The 27537-nt window shown below is 61.8% G+C and overlaps 13 protein-coding genes across 13 annotated transcripts in view; 8 read left to right on the top strand and 5 right to left on the bottom strand.

The window, feature by feature from the left end:
- Positions 1-795: 795 nt before the first annotated feature.
- Positions 796-2393, bottom strand: RHTO_06449 (siderophore biosynthesis protein; the record flags this gene model as incomplete). Its single annotated transcript, XM_016420110.1, has 8 exons — positions 796-906; positions 967-1118; positions 1185-1239; positions 1300-1799; positions 1853-2048; positions 2112-2197; positions 2260-2331; position 2393. Coding segments are annotated over 8 exons (1173 nt in total).
- Positions 2394-2595: 202 nt separating this feature from the next.
- On the top strand, positions 2596-4894 carry RHTO_06448 (uncharacterized protein; the record flags this gene model as incomplete). Its single annotated transcript, XM_016420109.1, has 5 exons — positions 2596-2824; positions 2899-3010; positions 3071-4247; positions 4439-4715; positions 4821-4894. The coding sequence occupies 5 exons, from the start codon at positions 2596-2598 to the stop codon at positions 4892-4894; spliced, it is 1869 nt and encodes a 622-aa protein (XP_016269524.1).
- A 298-nt stretch (positions 4895-5192) lies between these two features.
- RHTO_06447 (UDP-galactose transporter) lies at positions 5193-7194 on the bottom strand (the record flags this gene model as incomplete). Its single annotated transcript, XM_016420108.1, has 5 exons — positions 5193-5297; positions 5363-5463; positions 5528-6245; positions 6306-6742; positions 6798-7194. The coding sequence occupies 5 exons, from the start codon at positions 7192-7194 to the stop codon at positions 5193-5195; spliced, it is 1758 nt and encodes a 585-aa protein (XP_016269523.1).
- A 411-nt stretch (positions 7195-7605) lies between these two features.
- Positions 7606-8942, top strand: RHTO_06446 (uncharacterized protein; the record flags this gene model as incomplete). The annotated part of the gene is made up of 4 exons (XM_016420107.1): positions 7606-8050; positions 8144-8284; positions 8373-8691; positions 8855-8942. 4 exons carry the CDS (start codon positions 7606-7608, stop codon positions 8940-8942), a joined length of 993 nt encoding a protein of 330 aa, XP_016269522.1.
- A 3727-nt stretch (positions 8943-12669) lies between these two features.
- On the top strand, positions 12670-16076 carry RHTO_06445 (ribonucleoside-diphosphate reductase subunit M1; the record flags this gene model as incomplete). Its single annotated transcript, XM_016420106.1, has 11 exons — positions 12670-12687; positions 12860-12876; positions 12944-13004; positions 13069-13170; positions 13244-13340; positions 13397-13512; positions 13576-14383; positions 14451-14535; positions 14592-15571; positions 15631-15967; positions 16040-16076. 11 exons carry the CDS (start codon positions 12670-12672, stop codon positions 16074-16076), a joined length of 2658 nt encoding a protein of 885 aa, XP_016269521.1.
- A 349-nt stretch (positions 16077-16425) lies between these two features.
- On the top strand, positions 16426-17302 carry RHTO_06444 (uncharacterized protein; the record flags this gene model as incomplete). The annotated part of the gene is made up of 4 exons (XM_016420105.1): positions 16426-16652; positions 16735-16863; positions 16928-17009; positions 17072-17302. The coding sequence occupies 4 exons, from the start codon at positions 16426-16428 to the stop codon at positions 17300-17302; spliced, it is 669 nt and encodes a 222-aa protein (XP_016269520.1).
- A 246-nt stretch (positions 17303-17548) lies between these two features.
- RHTO_06443 (zinc finger, HIT-type protein) lies at positions 17549-18234 on the bottom strand (the record flags this gene model as incomplete). The annotated part of the gene is made up of 4 exons (XM_016420104.1): positions 17549-17740; positions 17800-17879; positions 17953-18135; positions 18201-18234. 4 exons carry the CDS (start codon positions 18232-18234, stop codon positions 17549-17551), a joined length of 489 nt encoding a protein of 162 aa, XP_016269519.1.
- An 87-nt stretch (positions 18235-18321) lies between these two features.
- RHTO_06442 (26S non-ATPase regulatory subunit) lies at positions 18322-19731 on the top strand (the record flags this gene model as incomplete). The annotated part of the gene is made up of 8 exons (XM_016420103.1): position 18322; positions 18392-18522; positions 18611-18701; positions 18768-18867; positions 18925-19006; positions 19063-19239; positions 19296-19463; positions 19540-19731. Coding segments are annotated over 8 exons (942 nt in total).
- Positions 19732-19792: 61 nt separating this feature from the next.
- RHTO_06441 (uncharacterized protein) lies at positions 19793-20912 on the bottom strand (the record flags this gene model as incomplete). The annotated part of the gene is made up of 2 exons (XM_016420102.1): positions 19793-20507; positions 20575-20912. The coding sequence occupies 2 exons, from the start codon at positions 20910-20912 to the stop codon at positions 19793-19795; spliced, it is 1053 nt and encodes a 350-aa protein (XP_016269517.1).
- Positions 20913-21058: 146 nt separating this feature from the next.
- Positions 21059-22086, top strand: RHTO_06440 (ADP-ribosylation factor-like protein 8b; the record flags this gene model as incomplete). The annotated part of the gene is made up of 8 exons (XM_016420101.1): positions 21059-21154; positions 21266-21324; positions 21395-21431; positions 21496-21511; positions 21573-21739; positions 21796-21907; positions 21972-22008; positions 22068-22086. The coding sequence occupies 8 exons, from the start codon at positions 21059-21061 to the stop codon at positions 22084-22086; spliced, it is 543 nt and encodes a 180-aa protein (XP_016269516.1).
- Positions 22087-22248: 162 nt separating this feature from the next.
- Positions 22249-24422, top strand: RHTO_06439 (uncharacterized protein; the record flags this gene model as incomplete). The annotated part of the gene is made up of 6 exons (XM_016420100.1): positions 22249-22403; positions 22471-23526; positions 23585-23875; positions 23960-24041; positions 24099-24269; positions 24360-24422. 6 exons carry the CDS (start codon positions 22249-22251, stop codon positions 24420-24422), a joined length of 1818 nt encoding a protein of 605 aa, XP_016269515.1.
- A 280-nt stretch (positions 24423-24702) lies between these two features.
- On the bottom strand, positions 24703-26616 carry RHTO_06438 (uncharacterized protein; the record flags this gene model as incomplete). Its single annotated transcript, XM_016420099.1, has 5 exons — positions 24703-25263; positions 25619-25782; positions 26025-26065; positions 26151-26391; positions 26466-26616. 5 exons carry the CDS (start codon positions 26614-26616, stop codon positions 24703-24705), a joined length of 1158 nt encoding a protein of 385 aa, XP_016269514.1.
- Positions 26617-26902: 286 nt separating this feature from the next.
- Positions 26903-27537, top strand: part of RHTO_06437 (condensin complex subunit 2) — a gene marked incomplete at both ends in the record, with an annotated part of 3055 nt that continues 2420 nt past the window's right edge. The window contains 2 exons of the mRNA XM_016420098.1: positions 26903-27178; positions 27249-27455. Of these exons, the coding sequence (XP_016269513.1) occupies positions 26903-27178; positions 27249-27455 (483 nt within the window). The remainder of the gene's footprint in view (positions 27179-27248; positions 27456-27537) is intronic.

Raw genomic sequence — 27537 nt, 5'->3', positions numbered from 1 at the left:
TCCTGTGTGGGGGCATTAGCTTTTGCCAACGCTGTGATGCATGGCAGACTCAAGCCATTTGTTCTCCTTTTGCTGCACTGCCGAAGGAGTTCCCAAGCATGGGCGAGTTGGCATAGAACCTTTTTGGACCTGCCGAACAGTCAGGGCTGGCATCTCTGGCAGCTTGCAAGGTGTTCGGGCTTGGGTGACCATGCCAGCGGTACTGAATGCAAATGCAGCGCCAACGGCTCTATTCACTCGGCTGCATGGTGTAGTTGGTCATCACGTATCCTTAACATTCGCTCGGTGATTCGGATAAGGTCCTCAGTTCAAACCTGGGTGCGGTCATTACCTTTTGCGTCAGGGGAGCAGGTAGGGCTGGTCCAGCCGCCTGCTCTCTGCACATGTTTTGTTTGAGTGTCAGGGTGTCTATGGTGCGGACCCGCCATAAGCCTTGAAGGAGGTGGTACCACAACGAGTCCCTGATTCTCTGATTAGTCTACGCCGCACTGGCTTGAGTTGGTTCATATTTGCAAAGTGCAACGCTGTAATCAAGCTCGGTTGATCTAGTTGGTTATGATGCGGACCTAATACGACTGTGTTTAGTCCGATGTCGGCGGTTCGATCCCGCCACTGAGCAATGCCTTTTGCCTCGGCCTTGGCCTTTTTTTTTTGCTTCACTGAGCCTCAGACAACACAGCAGGAAGCTCTTACACTGCTCCTCCACCCAGAAGACTTTCGGAACCATGCAGATGCAGACAGAGGCAAGCAGGGTAGGGATGCAAATAGCGTATGCAAATGCAAGAGCAGGCCACTCTAGAACGGACACAGGCTGTAAAAGTCCTCTTTCTCGAGGATCATGAGCGCAGAGGTCTTGTGCGGGAACGTCACAGACCCGTGCCGCTTGAAGCCGATCGACTCCATGTACTGCGAGCGGACCGAGTCAGCAACAGACCCCCAAGGGAGCGAAGCGGATGCGAGACAGACTTTGATGATCTTCTCGTTCTTCTCGTTCGGCTCGCAGATCACGCGTTGCGTGCGAGGGTCATCGAGGAAGCAGTAGTGTGCGAGGGAGGGCATCCAGGCGCGGATGCGGTGAGGGCCGCGGTGTGCGTTCGATCCGACAAGCATGTGCAACCCTGTGAGGAGAATATACCGTCAGTCGCGCGCCCGGAGGCTCGAGAAGAAAGAAGGCGAAAGCGTACCTCGGTCGTAGTCCTGCACGGTGCCAGCGGGCATAATTGGCGCAAGGCGGTCCTCCTGGGAGAAGCGACACCGTTAGCATGGACTCAAGTACTCAGCGGAACGAGCGCCACGCACCTTGACCCAGTAGATCTCGGCATAGACGGCCTGCTCCTCCGGCTGCTGGCGGACCTGCCCATTCTCCTCGCGCAGCTCGACATACGATCCGATGACAGGGATGACATGCGGGTCGCGCGTGTTCTTCTCGATAAACTGCTGGTGCTGCTCCATTGAGCCCTTCTCCATCCAGAACTGGTCGACGCGCGGGTCGTTCATCCAGTTGTGCAGGGTCGGGAGGTCCTTGAGCGTGCAGGTCGAGAGCTTGAAATAGACGGGCGACTGCGGGTCGGTCGTGAGGTGCGGGAGGAAGCGGCTGTAGAGGAGACTGGAGGGGTTGGGCTTGGGCGGGCGGAGAGGGTGCGTGAGTGTCGAGGGCGAGCCTTCGGGCGGGGTGATGGGGAGGTAAGGGAAGGGCGCTCGAGGGGCGTGGTGAGTCTCGGGAACGTCCGAGGCGTAGGTGTACAGCTGGAAGATGGCGGAGCGGGAGATGGTGTATCGGGGCGACTTCTTCGTTGCGCCTGAAGACGGAGACTGGTCAGCCGCGCCCTCTGCATCAGCTCGCCCAACGCACCGAGCTCCATCAAGGCGAGGTCGAGAGCCTCGGCGGGCAGGACGGGCTCAACCTCGAGCTTGTCGGGCGAGTCCCTCCCTCGCGCAAAGTACTTGAAGAGGGCGTTCCACAGCGCCTGAGTCGTGCTCGGGACGTCGTAAGGAGGTGCATCGGGGTCGAGCTTGTTCAGGCGGAGCTGGACGACGCCGTCGACGAGCTGTTGCGGGCGAGAGGGCGGGTCAGCCTTCGTAGGGCGAAGGAGGAGGGACGCCTGCCTCACCTGCGAGTGGAGGACGGAGGAGTGGAATGCGACGGCGGTGGTCGCTACCGCTGCGTTCTTGCGCTTGATGACCGTCTTGATCTCGTCTGCGGATCGAGCGAAGGTAAGGACGTCAGGCGAAAGGGAGAGAGACGGGGGCATCACGCACGGGGAACGGAGAGGGCGGCCTGGAAGGGGACTGTCGCGTTCGGCGGCGAGGCAGGACGGGCGGCGGACGACACTGCGGGCGAGCAAGCGAGTGAGGGTGGTGTTGGATGTGGGGAGGAGAGAGAGGAGCGCACTGGTTCGCCTGAGGAGAGCGACTGAGCGAGTGAGCGACAGCGTGACTGTGAGAGTGTGTGTTTGCTGGATGCACTCACACACAAGAAGGAGACAGAGAGAGAGAGGGAGAGGCGAGGGCGAGGGCGAGAGCAGCGTTCGCTCGTGTCTCGGCCAGACGACCTCGCTCGAGCGACCCAAACTCTCGCCTTCTCCGCGGGTGGCGATGGCGACGAGGACCGCTGCTCAGACGACAGCGCACACACACACACTCGACACGGCGCTCGCTCAAGCGACACTCGACAACGACGACCGCGAGGAGGGCGAGATTGACGACGAGGGCGACGAGGAGAGAGCAGGAGCGGAGGGCGCACACGCCGCGCAGACTGTGACTGTGGCAGACACAGGGCCAGGGAGACCACCCACGGCCACTCCGGCGCTGTCGACGAGCGCCCGTGAGTCCCCCTCGCCTCATCACCTCCCCCCTCGAGCTTGCGGGCTGACTGTCACCGCTCTCTCGCGCGCGCAGTGCTGGCCGTCAAGGACCAGTCGAAGCAGATCATCGCAGAGCTCTTGACCTACGGTGTCTCGCCAGAGTACCTCCTCTCGGTCGGCGTCTCGCGCGACATCCTCGAGATCAGGCGAGTTTGGCTCTCCTGCTCCTCGGACGCTGCCATGCTGACTCGTGCGTGACTCTACAGCTTTCACGAGTTGAACCTCGACCTGGCCGTCCCGACCGTGGCGCCTCAAGCGTTCCCCTACTTCCCTCCGCTCGCGACCTCGCTCTCGGCCCATGCCACGCCTTTCACGCCCCGCTCTCCCCTCTCCCCCGGACGCACCGCCTCACCGCCGCCTGTAAACCCCGAACTAGCCGCGCTCGAAGCGCAGAAGCGCCAACAGCTTCTCGCCCGCAAAGCCGCCCTCCTCGCGCGCAAACAGCAGCAGGCGCTCGAGTCAGACGTCGACGCCCTCTTCGCCGCCGCTCCCTCGCCTGCAACTTCCTCGGCCTCGGCCGTGACGAAAGAGACGAGGTCGGCCCGGCGGAACCGCAAGAAGCGCAAGCTCATGGCTGCGCAAGCGGTGCACGACCTGCGCGAGTCGGTCGACCACACGGAAGAGACGGTCGACGTTCCCTCTCCCGGCCCGTTCGTCGTCGCGGCCAACGCCGAAGCAGGTCCCAGCTCGCGATACAACTCGGTCGCGAGGTCGTCCGCCCAGCCGACCAGCACCTTCGTCCCGACCTCCGTTGCAGGTCGACCAAAGGCGACGGACCTCGAGGGCGAGCCAGCGCACGCCATGAGCTCTGCGAGCTTGACCAAGGGCCACGCTGCGCCTGCCTACATCGCCAGCGCGTCGACGAGGATGATCATCGAGCTCTCGGACGACGAGTCGGAGGAGGAGGAGGAGCAGGCGGGCGATGGGGCGGACGAGGAGATGCGCGACTCGACTCCTTCGACGTCCAATAGCAACCTCCCTTCGCCTTCGCTTGCACCGTCTCAGCCTTCAAGGCGGTCTTCGCGACCACCCGGCGGCGAAGCGGACCAGGCAGCGGCAGCGGCAGCAGCAGCAGAGGCAGCGGCGCGCGCAGCCAAAGCCGAGCTCGACGAGCGCGAGCGCAAGCACCGGCTCGAGGCGAAGGAGCGCGAGATCCGGCGCATGATGGAGCGCATCGCCGAGATGGAGCGAAGGAAGAAGGAGGCCCGGTCGAAGAAGGGCGAGTCGGCGTCGCCTGCACCGCAGCAGACTCCGCCTGTCGCTGCGAACGGTCATGCCGAACAGGCGACTGTCGATGCTCAGCCAAACGACGTCCAAAGTGTCGAATCGTCCATCACAACCGCTGCCGCTCGTGCGACACCCACACCTGCACCGGTCTCGGAGGTGCGAAGTCTCGCAACGACGAACGTCTCTCGCCTGCTCAACCGTCTCGCATACCCCACAGGTTCCCTCGCAACCCCCTTCCTCCGCTTCTTCGGCAAGTCCCGCGCGCTCCGTCGATCGCCCCGCCTCGTCCACCCCGCTGATCCGCTCTCCCGCCGCCTCGCCCTTCTGCTGATTTTCCTCGCGCGCAGCTCTTCCGCCCCTATCAGTCCTCCCTCTCCCGCTACCCGCTCTGTCGCGCATCGGCTGCGTCTGACAGCGCCTCGATACGATCGACCTCTCTCGCGCCAGCAGCTGACGTTCCAGCACCCGCTCCCGCCGAGTCAGGTAAGGCAGGAATCGCTTCCTGGGTTGCTCGCAAGCGCGGGGTCGATACGTCTCGGAGACTGTGCAAGGCCGAGGCTGGAGGTGGGAGGTGTCACGATACCAAGTGCAAGTCGCTGCACATCTCGTCTTTCGTTCCGACTGGTGCGTTCTCCACCCTCTCTCAATCTCTCTTCTGCGTGCCATTCTTGCACGACGCGCAGCGTCGTCTCCGCCCAAACACTCATCCTTACCTCTCCCCTTCTCTAGCGGAGGAAGTGGCGGAGTACGAAGCGCTCGAGCGCGCCGTCGTCCCAACTTCCGCCAACGACGCCTCGCAATGAGCCGAAAACCGTCGCCTGTCTCGCTTCAGCCGCCTCGCCACCGTCTTGCCGTCTTGCGCACGAGCAGGGTTGCCTCGCGCATACCTCTGTTCTTCCGGTGGTTGTCGCCTCGTGGGCCGTTCAAGTCCGCTCTTTCCGCCTGCCATTCTTGTTGTTGTCACCGTGCAACGCCGCAACGTCCAGCATCTCTTCTGGTCACAGCCTCGAGAGCATGACAGCGCGAGGTAAAGCGAATGCAATGCGAGCGAGAGGGCGGAGTATAACATGTGCGAAGTCTACGGAGGAAGGGAAGAGACTGTCATCGACCGGAGACAGGGCGCCAGCACCAGTCTCTGGCCGGCGAGGTATACGCGAAAGTTGCGCCGAGCACGAGGACGGCGCCGACGAAGATACCGAGCGTGACCTGCGAGCGTAGAAGACGTGAGCACCTGGTCGCTTCGAAGGCGAAGAAGCGAGAGGGAGACTTACGTGGAATGAGAAGAGGATCACGGAGGCTGCGACGGAGAGGAGGATGCTCAGGCTCGTGGAGAAGCACTTGAGGAGGTTGTCGGCGTGCTGCATGACGAGAGCTGCGGGTCAGGAGCTTGAGGTCAGCTGCGGAGGTCGCCGCACGAAGCCGAGGTGCGGACGAACCGCTGAGGAGCCCGCCTGTCAGCTGCAGGAGCACCACGACCCACGGCAGCGCGCTGTCGAAGCCGTCGAAGAACCCTCCCATGGCCGTTCGCGTGATGTACTCGGCGCGCGACCAGATCCCTTGATCGAGGTACTCGTAATCGAGTGCGCCGAGGCACCCTCGCATCTCCCACAGGACGACGGGGAAGCCGACGACGAGTCCGAACATGGAGAGCTGGATGTTGCGGATCCAGAGGGAGGGTTTGCCGGAAGGAACGATCGAGTCTGGTGAAGGGAGGGAGGGAGATTGCGATTCTTGGTGGTCGGAGAGGAGGGGCTGATGCGAGGAGGGGAGAGTGGACGAAAGAGCGTGCGACGAGTCATGTGAGGAGTTGGGCGAGGAAGAGGAGGGCGTAGAGGCGACCTTCAGGATCCGCTCGAAGTAGACGGATGCGAAGCCGGACGACATGCATGCTGCGACGACGGCTGCGAGCCCGAGCGCCTGATTCGGTGCGCCATCGTGGTGGACGGCCAGAGCGTCGAGTGAAGAGCCCGCTTCTGATTTTGCCGAGTTGGCGGCGGAAGCAGCGGCGGCAGCGGCTTGCACGGATGACGAGCTGGTGACGGAGAAGAGCTGGACGAGGCCGACACCGAAGGTGAGGATGAAGAGGGCGGCCCATTGTTGTCGTGAGAGTGTGCGGTTGAGGAGGATGACGGAGCACATGGCCGTCGCCGGAATCTGGGCGTAGTCGGACGATTAGCTGCAATCGGCCGAATGAAAGGACATCCGCTGATTCACCTTGAGTTGGTAAGCCAGCTGGAAGAGCGGCACGCTCAGATTCCCGCTCGCGACATACTGCGCGTTCCCTTGGAAGCAGAACAAAGCCGCCAGGACCGCCAGCTTCCACACTCCTTCGCCAAAGACCGACGCCCATAGAGTTCTCCACCATTCGAGTTCGAATACGTCGTCGAGGATGCTCGGCGAAGCGGGACCTGCTGTCCGCCCGTTGAGGTGTCGTTCGGGGTAGAGAGCTGACTCGTCCGGTGTTCGTACGGGCGAAGGATAGGGAGCGGGGGTTGCGGGAATGAGGGCAAGAGAAGGTGCTCCAGTTTTAGCTGGCGCGGCCGTCGCTTGGGCAAGAGCGACGTTGATGCAGAGCGAGGAGCCGGGCCCCGTCCGGGTAGGTGAGATAGGCGACGTCTTCACCTCCGACGACGTTCTCCGGTGCAGCGTGACTGCGCGGGAAGGTTGTCAGCGAGTCTCACGCGAAGGCGAGCTAAATGAACGCACCTGGCACGACTGTCGCGTCCGAGTAGCCCTCGTCTGCCGCTTTCTCGGCCTCACTCGCGCCCGCCTGCTTGACCTCTTTCCACACTCGCTCCTGCTCCTCCTCGGCGTTGCGCCGCCTCTCCTCGTCCTCCTTGCGCTCGCGCTCCTCGATGTCCCTGAGCGTCCAGATAGCCCTCAGCCTCTTCCGTTCCCGCACCGCGCCTCGCAGCTCGCCCGTGCACAGCACAAGTCCCCAGCTGACGATGATCTTGCCGAGCTCTGTCAAGAAGATGGCGGACGAGGCGTGGTATCTTCGGCCGGGGGCAGTGCGCGAGATGTGGAGTACGATGGAGAGGACGCTGTAGTGGATGGTGAGGGCCGTGAGGGACAGAATGGCGGGTCGACTGAGCGGAGCCATCCGTCGTCGCTGGTCCTGCGCGGCGTGGGTGGTGCAAGAGAAGCGGAAGTGCCGGTGAGGAGAAAGGGAGTCGAAGTGCTCAGGCCGCCTGCCTCGGTTGGGTGCGTGGTGCGACGCAGCGAGTGCGAGCGAGAGCGTGGACCAGCCAGTGACCCTCTTCGAAGCCTGCGAAGCGAAAGACGCTAATCTGCGCACGACGAGACGCGACGAGGAGAGCGAGAAAGGTTCGTCCTCTTCCACTCGCTCGACTTCTTGCTGGACTTGCTAGACTCGCACAAAGACTGCTCAGAGCACCGTTAGACGACCGCAGACGCCCCAACTCGCCCGCACGACTCCACTTGACCTCCCGACTCCCCGCTTCTCCTCATCTCATCGTCTCATCAGTTGGCTACCCTCACTCGCACACAGCGCATGATGGCGGCGGCAGTCTCGTCTTCCTGGTCCGGCAGCTCGTCGCTCACGACGCCGCACACCATCACCGTTGGCGGCTTGCCCGTTCACGTCTATGGCCTCCCCGCCCTCACAGTTCCGGCAACGTCGTCCGCCGGACTCGCAGTCGTCTTCGTCCTCCACGGCCGCACAGAGAGTCACGAGCACCCGTCAATTATGGGCATCGTGAACCGCCTCGTCGAGTCGGCGCGGGAAAGGCGCCTCGCTCCCGACGGCAAGGGCGCAAAGGACCTCCTCGTCGTCACTTTTGACCAACGCAACCACGGCCACCGTACCGTCGACCGCGACCGCAACCTCGGGTGGATGGAGGGCGGGCGGAAGCGCGCGCAGGTCCGCAAGGACAAGGGCATGCAGGCGCACGAACTCGACAATGTCAGCCATGCCACCGACATGCTCGCCTGCCAGGGTGCGTCGCGCGTTCGCTGGTGTTGGAGCGTTATGTTGGCGGGCATGTGAGCTGGACTGGGGCCGCGAATGTAGGCTGACCTCCCGCCTGCAGTCGGCACATCCCGCGACGTCTCCTTCTTGATCGACTTCTTGCCGCCTGCGCTCTTCCCGCATGACGAGCGTACCGTGACGGACTGGTACAGTGTCGGCTTCTCGCTCGGCGGGCACGCGACCTGGCTTGCGCTGGCTCACGGTGCGTCTCGTCTGCTCTCGTCCTCCGTCGTGCTGCTCTCTCGCTTCGCAGCACATATGTTCCCAGCTAACCCGCGACGTTCTCACAGAGCCCCGTATCACCCTCGGCGTCCCTATAGTCGGCTCACCCTCGACCCACACCCTCCTGACAAACCGCGCCGCCAACCTCCCTGCACCCGCCGGTCCTCTCCCTCTCTCAGCACCCTACTTCCCCCGCACGCTCATGTCGCTCTTCGACGCTCTCGACCCAGATCGAACGACGAGAGACCGCTGGACGGGCAAGAAAATTTGCGTGCTGAGCGGCGCGGACGACCACCTTGTGGACTACTACAAGGGCGGGAGCGACAAGTTTGTCGAGAAGCTGCGCGAGTGCGGCGTCGAGGTGGATGCATGGGTGCAGCCAAATACGTGCGTGCCGGATCCAGGACTTGCTTGTCTTCCAGGGTGATGTCGCTGACCCGTTTGCTCTCCTTTGCTCCCGTCTCTTCTTCGCACCGCTTGCCTCCGACGTATTCTCTTCGATATGTCGACGCTGCTCGCCTCACTTCACGACCGCACCATCCTCTCGCAGCGGCCACGCCTGCACGCCCGAGATGATCGAGCGGATCTGCGACTTCATCTGGCGCCGCGGCCTCTCGCCGGAGAAGGGCAAGCTCTAGAGCGTGTAGAGGAGGGGCGGGTAGAGGCGATGCAGCATGTAGCTATAGATTCAGACCGAAAACAAGATCTGTTGCCTGTTTCCTCCGTGCTCTGACACTGCTTGCCTCCATTGGGCTTGCGAGCTCTCGGCTCCGCTTGCTCTGCATGAGGTGAGTGTGCGCCATGCCACGCTTAAACAGCAGCTGCCGTCGAAGCCCGGAAGGCGTGTACGTTTGGTTTGTCGGGCTTGCGAGCAGCACAATGCCTCTTCCACATCGTGCATGTTCCCAAACCGTGTCAGTGGCGAAGGAAGGGGTTAGGGTGCTCCGCTGGACACAAGAGCAAAAAGGCAAGCCTCGGGATGCCTGCAAAAGCGCTGGCAGCAAAAGCTAGATGCCCCCACACAGGATCGAACTATGGACCTTTCGCTTACTAGGCGAACGCTCTGCCACTGAGCCATAGGGGCGCTTGTATCGGCTGCTTCACAATTTGCAAATATCTTAAGACTTTGTCTATTTCTGCGTTCCTTGAGCTGTGAGAAGCCGCTGGTGCTTCATATGCGCTGGCGAGTAGTGTAGTCCAGCAAGACTGGTGGCATTAAGGAAAGAGATTTTCATTGGGACAACAAGAAGGCCGTACTTGGGAACAAGGGGGGGTCAACAGGTGCAAAGTCTCACAATCGCCGGTTCGAGAGGTGGCTCAGGCCCCTTCTGCCAGGTGAAGCTGGCTGGCGCTCTACAGCAGCTCGTGGGCTTCTGTCGCAATTGCAAGGGGTTCACAGCAGCTGAAAAGACCCGAGTCTCGCTCCTTGCGCCGAACGAAGCGACGAGGCGAGCGGGAGACCCCCTTCGCGCCAATTGGCGAGAGCACAAGTCGCTTTCCTGGCTCTCCCTCTGCACCAGGGCCTTCGCTTGCTGTACCAAAGTGAGAATTCCCATCACTTCTGTACATCTGTGCCAAAGAACGGCTGCCAGGGAGTGTCCTGATGGCCAGGGATTACAAGGCGGCCTCAACGATTACAATCGCGGGGATTCTCATCATTCACACCCGTTTGGGGGGGGGGGGGGGGGGTCATTGTCTCAACGCACGGCTTCAGCGCAAGCTTCACAGCGTTTGAGAGTCTGGACCGCTTTTGCAACTCCTGACCCGGCAATGAGCAGCCGGCATCTCTGTCCTTGAGCTCTCTCGTCCTCCTCCTGCTCCCTCATGTGCCCCAACTGCCCCTTTCTCTGCACTGAGGAGAACGCCGGCGCTAACTGTAGATGCACAGGCAATTTCTGCTGTGCAGTGGTCTCGAGGCATCAAAGAACGGCGGAAGGAGGATGGACAGGAGCTTGTAGACCCCGCCTTTCGGCTTGAAGCACACACCTCCGGTGCTGACGTGTGACTCGATAGTAACGAGTTGCGAGGTGGACCTTCACAGCATGATGTGAGGGTTGTGAAGCACACACGGGAAACGTGTGCTGAGCCAATGACCCCCCTCGTTTGGGAAGGTCAGCCGCGGTAAACGCCACCACATCTTCACCCACACTACTGTTCTTAGCTGAGTGCACTCTTCTGCACACCTCTAACACTGAGTTGCCTGCCCCTTGCTGCGTGACCTGCTCGCCTAGTCCCCGCTGCCCAACACCGCTCGTCTCCCTCTCCATGTGAGATGCATGAGCGCAAGCAGGACTCGGATGCATGACAGCGGCAGTGGACCAAGCAACAGCCTCTATAGCACAGTGGCAGTGCGTGTCACTCGTATACAAAGGTGTACACATCCATCCGGTCCTAAGGGCCAGGAAGCGGTGATGACAAGGTCGGGTGTTCGATCCACCCTGGAGGCAATAGCTTTTGCCGCCTGGCGTTACCTTTTTGTGTGCCAAGGCGTACCAAGCCGGAGACCGTAATGAGAAGAGAGATCCTGCGGACAGACATGGATGCCTCGTGTGGATCTGACAGCTCGCCGGTAGTTTGGAGCATGGCGCAAGCATCAGCACATCTTGCTGGTTGTTTTGAGCCAGAGAAGCACCGGAGTTTGAGTAAGGGAGACTCGCCGAAGGCGGACAAGGAGGCTGAGGGCAGGGCAGGCGAGAGGGTGGAAGTGCAAGGACCAGTAGTCGAGCGACGCCGCCGCTCGCACTAGGGCCGCTGCAAAGAGGATAAAGCGTCGAGCGTACTCCCGGCTACGGAAGAGATACGACTGATTCGAGCTTTATTCCGACGGAAGCGAGAGATGTAGCCTAAGGGAGAAGAGAGGGAAGCTACGAGAGCGAGTAGAGGCTCACTCAACCATGTCTCATCATTCCACCTCCTCCTCCAACACCGTGAACCGATTGCTGAGGGGAAGCGAAGGCAAGGCCGGTTCAAGAGGCGAGGACGAAGTCGAGCGAGTGGAAGGCGAAGTAGCCGGACGGAGACGGCGAGAGCTTACAGGAAGGCTGCGGGAAGGCTGGCATCAGGGTGGACGAGGGTCTCCTATCTAGCAGGAGCCAAGGCCAGGCGCAAGGCCGGTCCCCCCGGCTGATCTGATGGTGAGATGGAGGGGGGGCGGGTCGAAGGGCGGACATCGAGATCCAGAGTGTGGAGCGCCTGAATAAGCGGCTTGGATGGGTTGCTGCTGGCTGTAGAGCTATACCTCAATTCAAGGAAGCCTGTGTATCAAGTGCACTGCACCGGAGTGAGAGACAAGAGAGGGAGAAAGGGACATCGGACGAGGGGGCGGAACTTTGGGAATGCCCGGGTTGGTTAAGCCCTTGCACCTGATCTTTGACTTCCGTAGTCATTCTTTTTGACCTGGCTCATGAGCTCTGGGCACAGTGCCAGTAATGACTGTCACACTGGCAGGGATTGCGCAAGGAGAAGGGCCGCTGCAATTTGTGAAGCAGTGTCGCAGTCCCCAAGCGTGTCTCTCTGCAGGTGAATTGTCCCTCCTCTGACATTTCTGAAAGCAGTGCTACTTGAGCTGTGCCTACAGCTGGGTACAGGAACAAGCAGGGAGCAGCCGTCCTCTCTCCCGCTAAGCCCTGAATGTACAGCAGGGCAAGTTGGCCTTCAGAGTGAGCTTGAAGAGCAACTCCAAGTCAGTTTCAACTCTCTGCGCCTTGGACGGAGACCTCTGCGCCGCAGACCTTCAGAGGTGCCAGGAGCAGCAAGCCCGGAAGAAGGCGCTTGTTTGTCGGGCCAACGTCGCACTTGGGGTCTGCGCTCCTCGCGCCGTCTTGTACGAGTGTCTATAAGCCTAACGAAGGTGTGCCAAGTCACTGCGCGACGTCGTGCGGACGAGAGGGGAGAAGGAGAGTCGACGGGGGCCGATGAGTTCTGTCAGCCTTGGCTCTCGCTCACACGGCGAAGACGCGCTTTGCGCTTCGAACGAAACCGCACGCCAGAGCACATGATGCAGGCTCCTGCGGGAGGGAGGGACAAGGTGTCAGTTGGGAGTTGCAAGTCGAGGACGAGGAGCGCGGGGTGGCCTCTGTCGGACAGCGACTGGGGTCGGACTGCTCGACTGCAATCGAATGCAGTCGATGCTGCTGGTGCTGACGGTGCGGCGGCATGCGGCGAAATTCGCGAGGAAAGAGGGACGCGCCGTGGACGCGCCTCGCCCGAATCGCCCAAGACGCGTCGCTCGCCTCGCTCTCTCTTCCTTCCCTCTCCTCATCTCTCTCTCTCGCTTCCTCTCCCTCTTGAGCCACTCACAGACTCACTCGGCTCGTCCGCACTACTCCACAACCCCACTCTCTCTTTCCATCCCAGCCCGGCGGAATGGCCTTCGTCTACAAGGTAAGCTTGCCAGACTGGACGCGTCCGAGCGATGCTGACCAACCTCGTCTCTCACCCTGCGCAGCGCGGTACGCTCTCACACGCACACTAGCGAGACGCTGGGATCGCCATCGAAGCCGCGCGCAAGCTGACACGCCCTCTTTGCCCGCTCCCAGATGGTCGTCGCGAGCAGGTCGCGTTCGACAAGATGTGCGTCCCACAGCCCGCTCGCGAGCATGCGCGGGCAATAGTACTGACGCAGGTCTACGGCACACAGCACGGCGCGCATCAACAAGCTCTGCTACGGCCTGGACATGAACCATGTCGAGCCGATCGAGGTCCGTCTCGAGTCGCGTCCGGGCGGGCTCTCACGCCAGGCGCTGACCGCCTTGCACGCAACAGATCACGAAGCGTGTCATCAACGGCGTCTACCAGGGCGTCACGACCGTCGAGCTCGACAACCTCGCTGCCGAGACCGCCGCTTACATGACCACCCGCCACCCTGTTCGTCGCTTTTCGTGGGGCTGCTCGCTCTCCGGGCAACTTTCCGCTGACACGAGCGAACCTCCACGGACAGGACTACGCCATCCTCGCCGCCCGCATCGCCATCTCGAACTTGCACAAGGAGACGAAGAAGACCTTCTCGCATGTCATCTCGGACCTGTACCACTACAGTGCGTTTCGCGGGCGGTCACAGCAAGCTACATCACTGACTGGTCTTTGCACGCAGTCAACCCGAAGAACGGCCGCCCGTCGAGCATGATCTCGGAAGAAACCTACAAGACCATCATGGCCAACGCCGACAAGCTCAACAGCGCTGTCATCTACGACCGCGACTTTTCCTACGTGCGTTGCGCGCACTCGCGAGCGAGAGACCTGCAGACTGACGACTTCCGCGCGCGCCCGCAGAACTACTTCGGCTTCAAGACGCTCGAGCGGTCGTACCTGCTCCGCCTCGACGGCAAGGTGGCCGAGCGACCGCAGCACATGCTCATGCGTGTCGCGGTCGGCATCCACGGCGACGACATTGAGCGCGCGATCGAGACGTACAACCTCATGTCGGAGCGGTACTTTACGCACGCCTCGCCGACGCTCTTCAACGCCGGCACGCCGCACCCGCAGCTCTCGTCGTGCTTCCTCGTCACGATGAAGGACGACTCGATCGAGGGCATCTACGACACGCTCAAGACGTGCGCGCTCATCTCCAAGACGGCCGGCGGCATCGGTCTCTCGATCCACAACATCCGCGCGACCGGCTCGTACATCGCCGGCACGAACGGCTACTCGAACGGCATCATCCCCATGCTCCGCGTGTACAACAACACCGCGCGCTACGTCGACCAGGGCGGCAACAAGCGCCCGGGCGCGTTCGCCATCTACCTCGAGCCGTGGCACGCCGACATCTTCGAGTTCCTCGACCTCCGCAAGAACCACGGCAAGGAGGAGGTCCGCGCGCGCGACTTGTTCTTTGCCCTCTGGATTCCCGACCTCTTCATGGAGCGTGTCGAGCAGAACGGCGACTGGCCCCTCTTCTGCCCTGCCGAGGCACCCGGCCTCCACGAGGTCTACGGCGACGAGTTCAAGGAGCTGTTCGAGAAGTATGAGAAGGAGGGTCGCGCCAAGCGCACCATTCCCGCCCAGAAGCTCTGGTACGCCATCCTCGAGGCCCAGGTCGAGACGGGCAACCCCTTCATGCTCTACAAGGACGCCGCCAACAGTGCGTATTCACTTCGTCGCCTCATGAGGCGCAGATCACTGACGAGCACACCTCGCCCGCCTTGCAGAAAAGTCGAACCAGAAGAACCTCGGCACGATCAAGTCGTCGAACTTGTGCACCGAGATCATCGAGTACTCTTCGCCTGACGAGTGGTGCGTAGCCCGCCTGACCTCCCACACATCGCTCCGCTGACACGGTCGCCTCGCAGCGCCGTCTGCAACCTCGCGTCGATCGCGCTCCCGTCGTTCATCAAGAACGGCGAGTACGACTTCAAGAAGCTGCACGACGTCGTCAAGGTCGTCACGTACAACTTGAACCGCATCATCGACGTCAACTACTACCCCGTCAAGGAGGCCGAGCGCAGCAACTTCCGCCACCGCCCGATCGGTATCGGTGTGCAGGGTCTCGCCGACGCCTTCATGGCCCTCCGTCTGCCGTTCGACTCGCCCGAGGCGCGCCACCTCAACGTCCAGATCTTCGAGACGATCTACCACGCCGCGATCGAGTCGTCGTGCGACATGGCCCGCGACTACGCCATCGCCCACCCCGGCGAGCCCGGCTGGTACCCCTCGTACAAGGAGAACGGCGGCTCGCCCGCGAGCCACGGCCTCTTGCAGTACGACCTGTGGAACGTCACGCCGACGGACCTGTGGGACTGGGCCGAGTTGAAGGAGAAGATTGCGCAGCACGGCATCCGCAACTCGCTCGTCTGCGCGCCGATGCCGACCGCGTCGACCAGTCAGATCCTTGGCTTCAACGAGGCGTTCGAGCCGTACACGTCCAACATCTACACCCGCCGTGTCCTCGCCGGCGAGTTCCAAGTCGTCAACCCCTGGCTCCTCCGCGACCTCGTCGACCGCGGCCTGTGGAACGACGCGATGAAGAACACGATCATCGCGCACAACGGCTCGATCCAGAACGTCCCCGGTATCCCTGATGAGCTCAAGCGCATCTACAAGACGGTGTGGGAGATCTCGCAGAAGGTCGTCATCGACCTCTCCGCCGACCGCGGAGCGTTCATCGACCAGTCGCAGTCGCTCAACGTCCACCTCTCGTCGCCGACCATGGCGCAGCTCACGTCGATGCACTTCTACGGCTGGAAGAAGGGTCTCAAGACGGGCATGTACTACCTCCGTACCCGCGCCGCCGTCGGCGCCATCAAGTTCACCGTCGACCAGGCCACCCTCAGTGCGTGCGAGTCCCTTCTCTCCCCGTGTACAGCTGCTGACAGTGCCCGCGCCCCGCAGACGAGGCAAAGAAGGCGAACGGAACCAAGGCAGCTCCTGTTGCCGCCCCGCCCGTCGCCGCCGCCCGCCCTTCGCCCATCCGCGACATCACGAACGGCGTCGCGCGCACCTCGCTCTCGAACGGCGTCCCCTCCAAGCTCTCGTCGACCAGCAGCTCGTCTGCGTATTCGCCCACTCCCCCTTCACCCGCTGACCCGACTCCTGCGCCCGTCGTCACCGCCGCCGCGCCTCTCGCTGCTGCCGCACCCGTGACGGACGACGGCGAGATCACGTACGAGGAGGCGATGCGGAGGAAGGAGCAGCGCGACCTCGAGGAGGCCCAGTTGCTGTGTTCGCTGTGAGTCCCGTCTCCTCCTCCCCTCGATCCGCAACTCCTTACAGATTTGCTGACGCGTGTCTCCATCTGCAGAGAGAACCCTGGCGCCTGTACGATGTGCTCGGGCTAGGTCCAGTCCCAGCGAGTCTGTTTGTCGTTCTCCACCCGTTCCTTTCAGCTGTCTCCTCTCTCCATCTCCTCTTCGTGTACTCCACACATTCGCTCATCATCACCGACACCGCTGGCGCCGAATCGTTGCCGCAACTTTGCATCCCCTTCGCCTTTCGTCGTGCTTACATCCTCTTCCTCCCGCCTTTTTCACTATGTCGCCTCGTTCCGTTGTACCCGCTCGGCGTACAAATGTCATCGCTTCTGTAATCTCGTCTGTCCGCGCACACCCTGTCGTACGAGAGTTGTCCACCCTTCCGCTCCTTTGCTTCCTTCCGTTCACTCCTGCCGCTTTCTACCGCTTCGCCGGCATGACTACCGAGCTCTCCATCTCTGGCATCCTCCCAGCGACGCTCTACCCAGCCACGACGTCACGCCTGTCCGCCTTCTGCGACTCTGCCGACTCGTTCGCTCTCCGGGAAGAAGTGTACGAAAGAACAGCTGCCAGCTCGAGCGGGGCACCCGCGCCGGATCCAGACAGCCAAAGAGTACGAGTCAAGGCGCTCAGGACGCGCTCAAAGGGCGAACGGGTCGAATGGTGCGGTTCCTCTCATCCTCATCGCTCCCCACATCAAGATCCTGCACAACACCGAGAGGCGGGCTGACACGTGCGTGAACAGGACGATACAGCTGAACCAGAAGCCTGAGCCGCCCCGAACGGCCCCAAGAGCGCTTCAGTTTGGCGTGACAGAGTTCGCGGTCGAGGAGGGTTCGGATCCGAGGGCGTTGGTCGACTCGCTGGGCTTCAGGTGAGCTCCTTTGCGTCCTGATTAGTGTTTAGCGCCCTTACTGACCCCTCGGATCGCTTGGCAGCAAGAAGGCTTTCGTTACGCATCGGAGAGGACAGGTCTGGCGACGAGGGGCAGTCTCCGTGGAGCTTTTCCAGCTGTACGAGGTGTGCAGCGCCTGTTTTTGCCTTCGCTGTCGAGAGCAAAGCTGACACTCGTTCTCTCGCAGTCCGATACAGCGCCAGAGCCCCTAGATCCCGCCTCCTACGCCGTCTCCGTCTCAACACGCTTCACAGCATCCTCTTCCTCCTCGTCCTCCGCTCCAAACGGCCGCGCAACGAGTAACCCTGGGACCCCGGGAGCGGGCGCATCGCAGGAAGTGCGGGATAGAGCGATCGCTGCGTTGGAGGATGTCGCGAGGTTGTTGAAGGGGTTGGTAGATCTGGCGAGGGTGGATTGAGAGGCGTCTTGAGGCTGCTGCGGACGTCATGCGAGCGGAAATGAACTCGGGCGGAGAAGAGTCCTACTTGCGCTGAACGGGACGTAGGGCGAGACGCTCGAGGTGTGAAGGTCTCCCGGAGACCTCGCCTGCGATCGAGGTCAGGCAGCTTTCGCTCGTCGACAGGTCAATGAGAAAGGAAAAGGCACTGTTACAACAACACGCTCGACCGCTAGTCCCAACAGACCGCGCCTCAAAACCCGTTCCTCACCTCCTCTCGCATCGACTCTCGTCATGCGTCGTCCGGCACCCGATGTCGCAGTACTTGAGCCCACACCTCAAGCACGAGTATTTGCCGGTATAGCCGCAGACGGAACAAATGGCGAGAGGAGGGTGTCGTGAGGGAGGAGCAGCGGCGGTGAGGTAGTTGGGCTGGTTGGGCAGGGCTTCCGACAGGTTCTGCGGTTGGGGAAAGTGTCAGCGACGAGCAGTGTGAGCGGGAGGGAAGCAGGACGCACGGATTCGTCAAGGAGAGCAGCGAGGTTCTTCCGGTACATGAGGAGGGAGCGGACCGCCATCGACCGCTTGCGCTTCTTGCCTGCGGACGAACGAAGGCGTTAGCCACGCGGAGCCTCGTCAACGACTCTTACGACCCAAAACCCCGAACGGACCGTCGTCGTCCTTGCCCAGCGCCGTCGGCCCCTTGCTCTCGTCGTCCGCCTCGCCGTAAGCCGATGGACCGGTCGTCGGCTCGGTGTAATTCGTCCGTTCGAGATCGTTGAGATGCCGCTTGACCCGCCGCGCGACATACTCGGAGTCTGCGATGACAGCGGAAGGATTGGCGGCGCGCTGCGCTGCGGGCGTCGAGGGAGCTGTGAGTCGCGGTGGGACAGCGAGCATCGCTTCAGTGTCTACTCACGCTGCCTCCTGTCCTTTTTCGTCGTCGCGAGCATGATTGGCGGGTGTTGGTCGAGGGTAAGGGAGGTGCGTCGAGGACTTGGCACTCACCGCTCACCGCAACTCGCATAGGAGCATCTACAAGTGAGTCAGAGCGCTCATATACCGCCATTGTATCAGATCATTGACCGGCAACTCCTCCCCCGCTCGCAGTGGACCCGGCACAGCTCCGCAACATCGCAGCCCAGTTCGGCGGAGGAGGGGCGCAAGGCGGCGTCGCAGGGGACATCCCGACCAACGACAATGCAGAGACGGTCCACATCAGCAGTCTGGCGCTGCTCAAGGTGCGCTCGAGCTGCTTGCTGGGCGAGTTGGGCCACCGCTGACGTCTCCCCTCTCATCGCTCTCCACCTGGTGGCTCCTTGTGCACAGATGCTGAAGCACGGACGGGCAGGAGTGCCGCTGGAGGTCATGGGGTTGATGTTGGGAGACTTTGTGGACGAGTACACTGTGCGGGTAATCGGTTCGTCTCGCTTCCTCCCCTCGCTCTGCTCCTGTAGCTGATCTTGCTTTCGTGCATGTTGAACAGACGTCTTTGCGATGCCTCAAAGCGGTACGGGCGTGTCGGTCGAAGCGGTGGACCCGGTCTTCCAGACAAAGATGCTCGACATGCTCAAGCAGACAGGACGGTTCGCCTCTTCTGCTCCTCTCGCTTTCAATGAAGCTGATCCAATCGTATCGCGCAGACCAGAGATGGTCGTCGGGTGGTACCACTCTCACCCCGGGTTCGGATGCTGGCTGTCGAGCGTTGATGTCAACACGCAACAAGTGCGCTCTTCCCTCTTCTCACGATTGCCTCTTGCTTACACTCCATCCCCATGCAGTCCTTCGAGCAGCTCAACCCCCGCGCCGTGGCCGTCGTCGTCGACCCGATCCAGTCCGTCAAGGGCAAGGTCGTGATTGATGCGTTTCGGTCCATCAACCCTCAACAGGTCATGATGGGTATCGAGCCGCGACAGAGCACGAGCAACGTCGGACACTTGCAGCAGCCTAGCATTCAGGTGCGTTCCCGCGTTGTCAGCGACTTGGACGGGGGCTGACTCGCTCGCTTCCGCAGGCTCTCATCCACGGCTTGAACCGACATTACTACTCGATCGCGATCGCCTACCGCAAGACCGACCTCGAGCAGAGCATGCTGTTGAACTTGCACAAGAAGGATTGGACTGAGGGACTCAAGTTGCGCGACTGGCAGGCAATGAAGAAGGAGAACGAGGAGAGCATCAAGGTGCGTTGCCGTCTCTCGGTCGGCAACTTGCCGTGCAACGGTCAGTCCGCTGATGGAAACGTCGAAATACGCGCAGCGCATGCTGCAACTCGCACAAACATACACTGCGTCGGTCAAGGAGGAAGCGACGCTGACCCCGCAGCAGCTCAAGACACGGCACGTCGGCAAGCAGGACCCGAAGCGGCATCTCGAGGAGGCTGTCGAAAAGGCGATGGGCGACTCGATCGTGCAGAGTCTGGGGACGATGCTCTCGCTCGGAGCGTTGTAGTGCCTCGACCTGCATGCAATACTCCCTTGAAGCTTGAACGAGTCCGCGCAACGAGAGCAGGCTAGATTGCGTCAAGCTTGGCCTTCGCCGTATCCCGCTGTTTCCGCCATACGCCCAACCACTCTGTCTCCGCCTTCTTGACCTCCTCGCTCCCTCGCTCGTCGACCGCCTCTTCGATGCACTTAGCCAGCTCCTCCCCGACGCTCAGGACCTCCTCTACCGCCTCCTTAAGCTCATCCTGTGGCGGTTCGAGCGCAGCAGCGAGGTCGTCGCCCATTTCTGAGACCCGGCTGACTAGAGTATGTGTGGATGCGAGGAAAGAAGGGTCGGTGAAGGCGGGAGAGGGATTTGGCGGAGCTGTCTTGGTGAAGAGGCGATTGACGAGTAGGCGAGTAAGGCGGAGGAGAAGGTGGGCGGCGGTGATGCGTCCCCGTTGTGCGGGTGTGAGGGGTGTCGAGCCAAAGTCGTCGTCGTCGTCGTCCTCCCCCTCTTCCTCCTCGTCTCCTTCCGCTCCCGCATCCTCCGCCTCTCCCATCTCCTTCATCTCCTCCAGACAGTCGTCCAACAGGCCAAGCACATCCTTCCATCCAAGCCGTTCAGCCTCGAGCTCATCCTTCGGCAAGCCCTGCGCCTTGTCGACGACGCTCCAGACGGTCTTGGCTGATCGGAGAAGCTCGTCTCGTGCAGCTTTGGCGGAAGAAGAAGGGGCGGCGAGGGTAGAGGAGATGGAGGAAAGGAAGTGTTGGAACGCTTCGAGCGATTCTTGAACGGTCCAGCTGTGTAACGGGTGAGCGGTTCAGCTAACTCCGTCCCTCAAAATTCGAGAATTCATGGCATACGCACTTTATCCGTTTCGCAAGGGTTCCATCGCGCGGCAAGAGCTCAGCGGCATAGACCAACTTCCCGACGACCCCGACCAGCTTCTCCAGCGTCCCCTTAAGCGCGTCCTGGCTGACAGGCGGTCTCAACGCAAGCGAGATGGCCGTCACCTCCTTGCTTATGGCCTGCAGGTGCGCGAGGACGTCGTTTCGAATGTCTGAGAGGGAAGGGGGCGATGAAGATTCGGCGGGAGAGAGGGCGGCTGGTTCGCGGTTCGGCCGCTTCAGAGAGGCGAGAGTAGCCGTGCAGGACTCGTCCAGCACCCGAACGAGCTCGTCAGCAGGTCTTGCAGCGGGTGCCATCGTGCGGTCGAAGTGAAAGAGAGGTTCGTCAAGAACCCCGCAGCTCGACTCGCTCTGCTGGACTTGCTAGGACAGCAAGACGCCGCTCAAGAAGCTTACCATCCTTACCCGCTACTTCGTCCCGCCTCCCCCCGTCTCCCCCCGCAATGGGTCTGTTCGGCGGCCTCCTGAACTGGCTGCGGTCGCTCTTCTGGAGCAAGTCGATGGACATAGCGTGCATAGGGCTGCAGAACGCAGGCAAGGTGCGTCACGCGTCCTTCCTCCGCTCCAGGCGTCTCCTTCGCCTCGTCCGGCCAGGTCGGGCTATGTCATCGAACAAGGGGTGCTAACCCTCTGTTTCCTCTGTTGCGCAGACCTCGCTGGTGAACATCTTGACGAACAATCAGTTCAGCGAGTCGATGATCCCGACCGTGTGAGTCGGGCGAGACGGCCGCCTCAACTCGCCGCGAGTTGACCTGACCCTTTCGCTCGTTTGCCTGCAGCGGATTCAACCTGCGGAAAATCCAGAAGGGCAATGTTGTGAGTCGGAAACTCTGCGATTTCAGGTCGAAGACTCTGCTGACAAAGTCATCGCGCTGGACAGACATTAAAGGTCTGGGGTACGCAAACACTCCCCTGTGCCCGCCGCCTTCTGTCCTAACCGCCATCATGCGCCCGCAGACCTCGCAGGACAACCTCGCTTCCGCTCGATCTGGGAACGGTACTGCCGCGGCGTGAACGCGATAGTCTGGGTCCTCGACTCGGCAGATCGCGAGACGTTCTCGACGTCGAGGGCGGAGCTGCATGCGTTGCTGGAGAAGCCGGAGCTCAAGGGCATTCCTTTACTGGTACGTGCGTTCTGGAGGAGAAGAAGGACGAAGTCTGACACGAATTACGTCCGCAGGTCCTCGCCAACAAGAACGACCTGGCAGATCACGCGACGGTCGACGAGGTCATCTCTGCACTAGCACTGGCGACGATTCGAAACCGCGAAGTCAGCTGCTACTCCATCTCAGGTGGGTTCGCCGACTTCTCTCGAATGCCAGCAGCTCGTTGACCTTGTTCCACTCTTCCTCGCAGCCAAGTCGAGCCGCAACATCGACATCACTCTCGCTTGGTGCGTCATAGTGTTCGGCACGCTACGCAAGCCTGGCTAACCAGACTTCTGTTGCGCAGGCTCATGAAGCGCGCGTAGCCCTGCTCGTCTCCCTCCGGTTTGCCGTTAAGACGCTCCGTCCCTGCCATACCCTGTACAGTGATTCGTCTTTCTGCAAATTGTTGTCGTATTCGCTTCACCGAAAGGTCACCCCCGAGACCTTGACTTCTCGTCGAAACACGGCTTGTCCTTCAACCTCGCATGGCTCCGTTCCCCAGCTTCACCGGCCCGCCTGCTGAGACGAAGACTATCCGCATCCCGACCTTTCGCTCGCCCACAGCCAAGACCCAGCCCGCGCCTGTCCCACAGAACCGAGACGAAGCGCGTGCAGCGAGGCTGAAGACGAGTGGAGAAGGGTGCGTACAACACGCTCGTGAGGGCGTGTGAGCATGCACAGAGCTGACTATAGCTCTGTTGGGACAGGCAATGGGCCTCACTCGACGCGCTCGCCTCGGCAGGACCCTCCTCTCTCGCCCATCTGCTCGCCAAACGAGACCCCTCGACCTCCCGTTCAACCGCATCGTCGAGCTCTTCGCGCCCGAAGCCAGTCCCAGAACCGTCTAAAAAGGGTGCTGCTGCGCGCAAGTCGCCGAGGAAGTCGGGAGCGAGGGGGGAAGTCGGTCGGACGGCGGAAGGAGCTAGCGAGGGTGATCCTCCGGTCTCTGGGCCGTCAAAGCCGACCAAGCGTCTTCCGCGCGCGTCGGCCTTCCCGAAGGACTCGACAGTGACGGCGAATGCGATGCCCGGTGTACCTCCTTCACCCATCGACGACGGTCCCGCTCCTCCTCCTCCGCCACCTCCCGCCGTCTCGACTTCTGCGTCGAAGAAGAAGCCTCGCAAGTCGACTGCGAAGCCCAAGAAGGACGCTCAGATCGCGAAGGACGACGGGGAGGAAGCCGCGAAGGTGAAGAAGACGCTGAAGCGCAAGTCGGCTGCTGCTGCTGTCATCGGCCAAGACGAAGCCGCGGACGAGGCGGCGAAGCCGACGAAAAAGCGGAGGTCGAGCGTGAAGGGCAAGGGGAAGGCACAGGAGGTCGAGCAGGACCACGGCGAGGACAATCGCCCGCAGGCGGAGGCTCTCGTCTCGGTCGCAAAGAAGGCTCGACGCTCTTCGACTCAGAAGACGGAGACGGATACGGCTACGAGGACGAAGCCGCAGAAGGAGCCGAAGCGCCGTCAAAAGACTCGAGTCGCCGGACCTGTCGTCGCCTCTCCTCCGCCTCCCTCGCCTTCCGCCGACGAATCCGCCGACGCATCGGCCGCACCAGCTCGGAAGAAGAAGCGGGCGTGGAATAGCGCTGCGCAGGCGGACGAGCAGGAGGAGCCGAAGCCGAAGAAGGCGAGGAAGAGCGTTCCGGCGGCTGCGTCGGCCGTAGAGAGGAAGGTCACGTCGAAGGGCAAGACCAAGGGGAAGGAGAAGGCCGAGTCGCCGGAAAAGGAGGAGGCGGCGGGAGCAGCTCGAGCGGCGAAGCGGAAGCGGTGAGCAGGACTCTCCTTCCCTGCGTAGCTCGTCAAGCTGATAAGGTTTCACTTACAGGACTGGGTCTGCCGCCGCCGACCCTGCAAAGGCCGCGAAGCGCCGTCCCGTGCCCTCCGCCGCAACAACCTCCACCTCGCGCAGACAACCCGCCGCCAGCACCTCCCGTCAACCCGCGCGCCGCGCCCGCTCCCCTACTCCCGATACGTCCGATGACGACGACGCCGAAGACGCCGACCAGAGCAAGAAGGGCGTGAAGGTCCGCACGGAGCGGCTCAAGGGGAACAAGGGCAAGCTGAACGTGTTTGATGTCGTTGCGGGAGGGACGAGGAGGATGCTTGATCAGCTAATGTGCGTGAGAAGACCTACGACTACGTCGCGCTTTTGCACAGAAGCCAGGCTGACGTTTCCAGTCCTGTTCTTGGTCACGCACAGCGAGGAGCACGGCAAGAACCCTCGCACCCTCAAGCTCCTCCAGTGCTTCGCCTCGAGCGTGCAATCCCCACTTCTCTCACGCGTACGTCCCGCTCACTTTCTCACCCTCCAACCGTCCCTGACCCTGCACGTCGCACAGTCCGCCCTCCTCTCAACCCTCACAGCTCACACCCGCGCCCTCACCTCCGCCCGGACAAAGAACAAGAAATTACGTCTCGAGCTTGTGGAGATGCAGAGAGCGAGAGCGGAGGTTGAGCGGGAGATGAGAAGGAGGGAGGAGCAGTGGGCGAGGGAGGAGAAGGAGGCGGAGGTGCGTTCCGCTCGCGATTGCGGCTGGTCTCTCGCTGCGCAGATGCGGTGCGCTAGCGGACTTGAGCTGACGCCTCAGGAGGGTGTACAGACGATCACCTCGACGCACGACTTTCTCGCCAACCTGAGCGCCGCCTCCTCTGCCTGGCGCTGAACCCGCCCCCGCCCGCTCGCCGTCCCCCCGAACCTTTTCTATCGTTATGTCTATCGATTTGCGTTCTTTGCTGCTACCTATCGTTTGTTGCTTTGTCCTCGCGCACACCGAGGGAAGAGATGGCAGCTCTTACGCGTCCTCTCCAGGTTTGTCGCAGGCAGCGAGAGAAGTAGACGCGAGATCAAGAAATGCACAAATGAGAGAAAACTCGAACGACGAAAGCATGGGTATCAAACTCCGCTCCCCTCGCCCCTCCCCCTTCCCCTCCGATCCCCACCGCTCAGCGCAACAACCCCATCAAAACCTCCTCCAACCTCCTCCTCTCCTCCTCCCCCACCCCACCCCCCTCACTCGCCGCTTGAGCCCTCAACTTGTCCCTGACCTCCTCGACCCACTTTACTTTGAGCTGTTCGAAACTGGGTGCGTTGGGTGGGAGGGGGACGTTGAAGTTTGTTGAGGTGGGCGGGCGGACGGCGATGGATTTGGGTTTCTTGGGTGACCGGGAGCGGAGGCGAGAGGAAGGAGTGAGGTGTTCAACTCGACTTGCTTCGCCCTCTCCAACCAAATCCCACTCTCCCTCTCCCTCCCCTTCCTCCCCATCCTCCCCATCCTCTCCCTCCTCCTCCGCCGAATGCGAAAGCGAACTCGCCACAAATTCTCCCAGAGGCGAGTCGTTCAAACTCCGGAGGACGATCGACTCGCCCCGCCTGGGCTGGCGGGTTGAGGGGAGGAGAGGAGTGGGAGGGACGGGGTTTGCGGTGGTGGTGCGGTAGACGAAGTTTGCGTTTGCGGAGGAGGAGGCGGTTGTCGAGGGCCGGAGACGGAGGCGGGTTTTGCGAGCCTGTTTTTGGGGGTTTTGGATTTCCAAAGCGAGCGAGCGATGGTGTGCGACAGGCGGAACAGTGGAGTGTGGGAGACGCAACGGGCGTGAGCGGTGAAGAGTCGATTGAGAAGGGAAGGGCGGGGAAGTCAGAGAGAAAGGTCGGCGCGAGGGCGTGGGTGCCGCAGAGGTGGAAGTGGGTCGTCGGGTGTGTATGGAGCGAGGCCGGGAAGAGGCAGAAACGAGTGGAGAGGCGAAGGCGGGATCGGAGAAAGGCAGGATGGGAAGAGCAGGGAGAGAGCGAGTCGTCAGCTTCCCATCATCACATCCTCTCCCTTCCTCCAAGACCTCGAGGAAGAGAACAACTTCGACGTACCGTCCCACCGCCCTCCGCCGCACCTCCAGCCTTCCGCACGCTCCCCGGCGCTTTCCCCTTCCCCTTCAAGTCCGCAGCCGAAGTCGCCTGACGGAGTTTCTTGTGCTTGATGGCGCTGGCTGTCGCGAGGAAGGGGTTGTCGGTGTCTTCGGGGTCTTCGATGTCTGCACGGGAAAGGAGGGAGAGAGGGGGTCAGTAAAAGCTACGAGGTTTGGGACGATGCGGATAATGAGAGGAGGAAGGTCGGAGGAGGAGAATTTTGGGAAGGGCGAGAGTGGCGAGGGAGAGAGAGCGAGGGAGCGGAAGAAATCGGCGAGAGGAGCGAGGGAGGGGAGAAGGCGGATAGGCGGGCAAAGTAGGGGATGGAGGAAATGGAGAACGACGCTAAAGGGGAAGATAAGCTCACCCTGACCGTCTTGGCGCGGCGAGAGCGGGAGGACGCGTTTCCTGCGCATATGGGACCCGAAGAAGGACCAAGCGAGATCTCGGCGTCAGCTTCTTCTCGCACAGTCAAGTCGTTCGCACAACGCACCTCTTCCTCGCACTCGCCAACACCCCCTGCGCCCCGTCCTTCGCCTCCCTAACTCTCATCTCCTCCTCCACGACCCCCCTCAGTGCCCTGCCCGCATCGCTCCCAAACTCGCCCACGAAGCGCGCGAGAGGCATCTCCCTCACGCGCGGGTCGAGCGACGAGAGGGTGTCGGTGAAGTGACGGGTGAGGGAGGAGAGGGAGGTCGAGCGGGAGGTCGAGAGCGTGCGGAGGTACGATGCGGCTGTTCGTCGCGTGCGTCATCGTCAGCTACATCCTCGAGTTCCTGGAGACGGGAGACGGCGCAACGCGACGCACCCTCGAGTTCACAGTCCTCGATCAAAGCCTGTACCTCTGCCCATCCGAGCGCGTCGTCCTTGTCCTGTGCGGGCTCATCGTGCAGGATCTGGACCTCCCTGAGGGGTTGTTTCGAGGTTGAGCGGGGTGTTTGGCGGGAGAGCGTGGTCATGAGGAGGGGGTGTTGAGGGATGCGACGGGAGAGGTTGGGAGGGTGTGAGGAAGCGGGGAGACGGGGTGTGCTGGTTGCGGATATGTCGAGTGTGCTAGCAATGTCTGAATGAGCGAGTCGAGCCGTGTCAGCGAGTGGGAGAGAGGCGACGAGGGACGAGGGGGTGGATTTCGGTGCACGTGACCTCGTCGTCCAGACGCGTCCCCTCATCATCCAACTTCGCTCATCTGCTCACTCGCTTGCTGGACTCTGTGCTCCTCTAACGCGCTCACACTCACACGCGAGCATGCCCCGGCGCGCCCCCTCCCCCTCCTCCCGTCGCCGCTCCTCCCTCCCCTCCCAACCCTCAACACCCCGCGCCTCCCTCACCCACCCTACAGCCCCGAGGCAGCCCAAACTAAGCGTCCTCGCAGCCGCAGCAAACAGGCTCAGGGATGTCACCGCCACCCCGCGACGGAGCGTATCGGGTCGAGCGGCGCCAGGAGAGGGCGAGAGGGAGGCTGCACCGTTGGTTGTCGAGAGTCAGCGCTATGAGGAGTGGATGAAGATCGCAACCGACAATGTGCGTGCCATCCTCTCAACAAGCTCAGTCTCTCGCTCCTCACTCGCTAACGCTCGCTTGCTCGGTGCAGAAAATCACCTCGACCAACACCTGGAACCTCGCGCTCATCGACTACTTCCACGACATGTCCCTCCTCCGCAACGGCGACGACAACAGCATCAATTTCCAGAAGGCTTCGTGTACCCTCGACGGGTGCGTCAAGATTTGGACGAGCCGAGTCGATAGTGTGGCGAGTGAGACGGGGAAGTTGTTGAGTGGGTTGGGGGACAAGGCCGCTGTGAATGGGGAGGATGAGGGAGACGAGGAGGACGGGGACGGCGAGGAGGACGCCGAGAGGCAGGAGAAGCGTGCGCGCAAGC

This window comes from Rhodotorula toruloides (assembly GCF_000320785.1).
Source record: "Rhodotorula toruloides NP11 unplaced genomic scaffold Scaffold40, whole genome shotgun sequence".
Taxonomy (NCBI): domain Eukaryota; kingdom Fungi; phylum Basidiomycota; class Microbotryomycetes; order Sporidiobolales; family Sporidiobolaceae; genus Rhodotorula; species Rhodotorula toruloides.
Note: the sequence above shows the minus strand (reverse complement) of the source record. Positions and strands in the feature narration are given on the sequence as shown.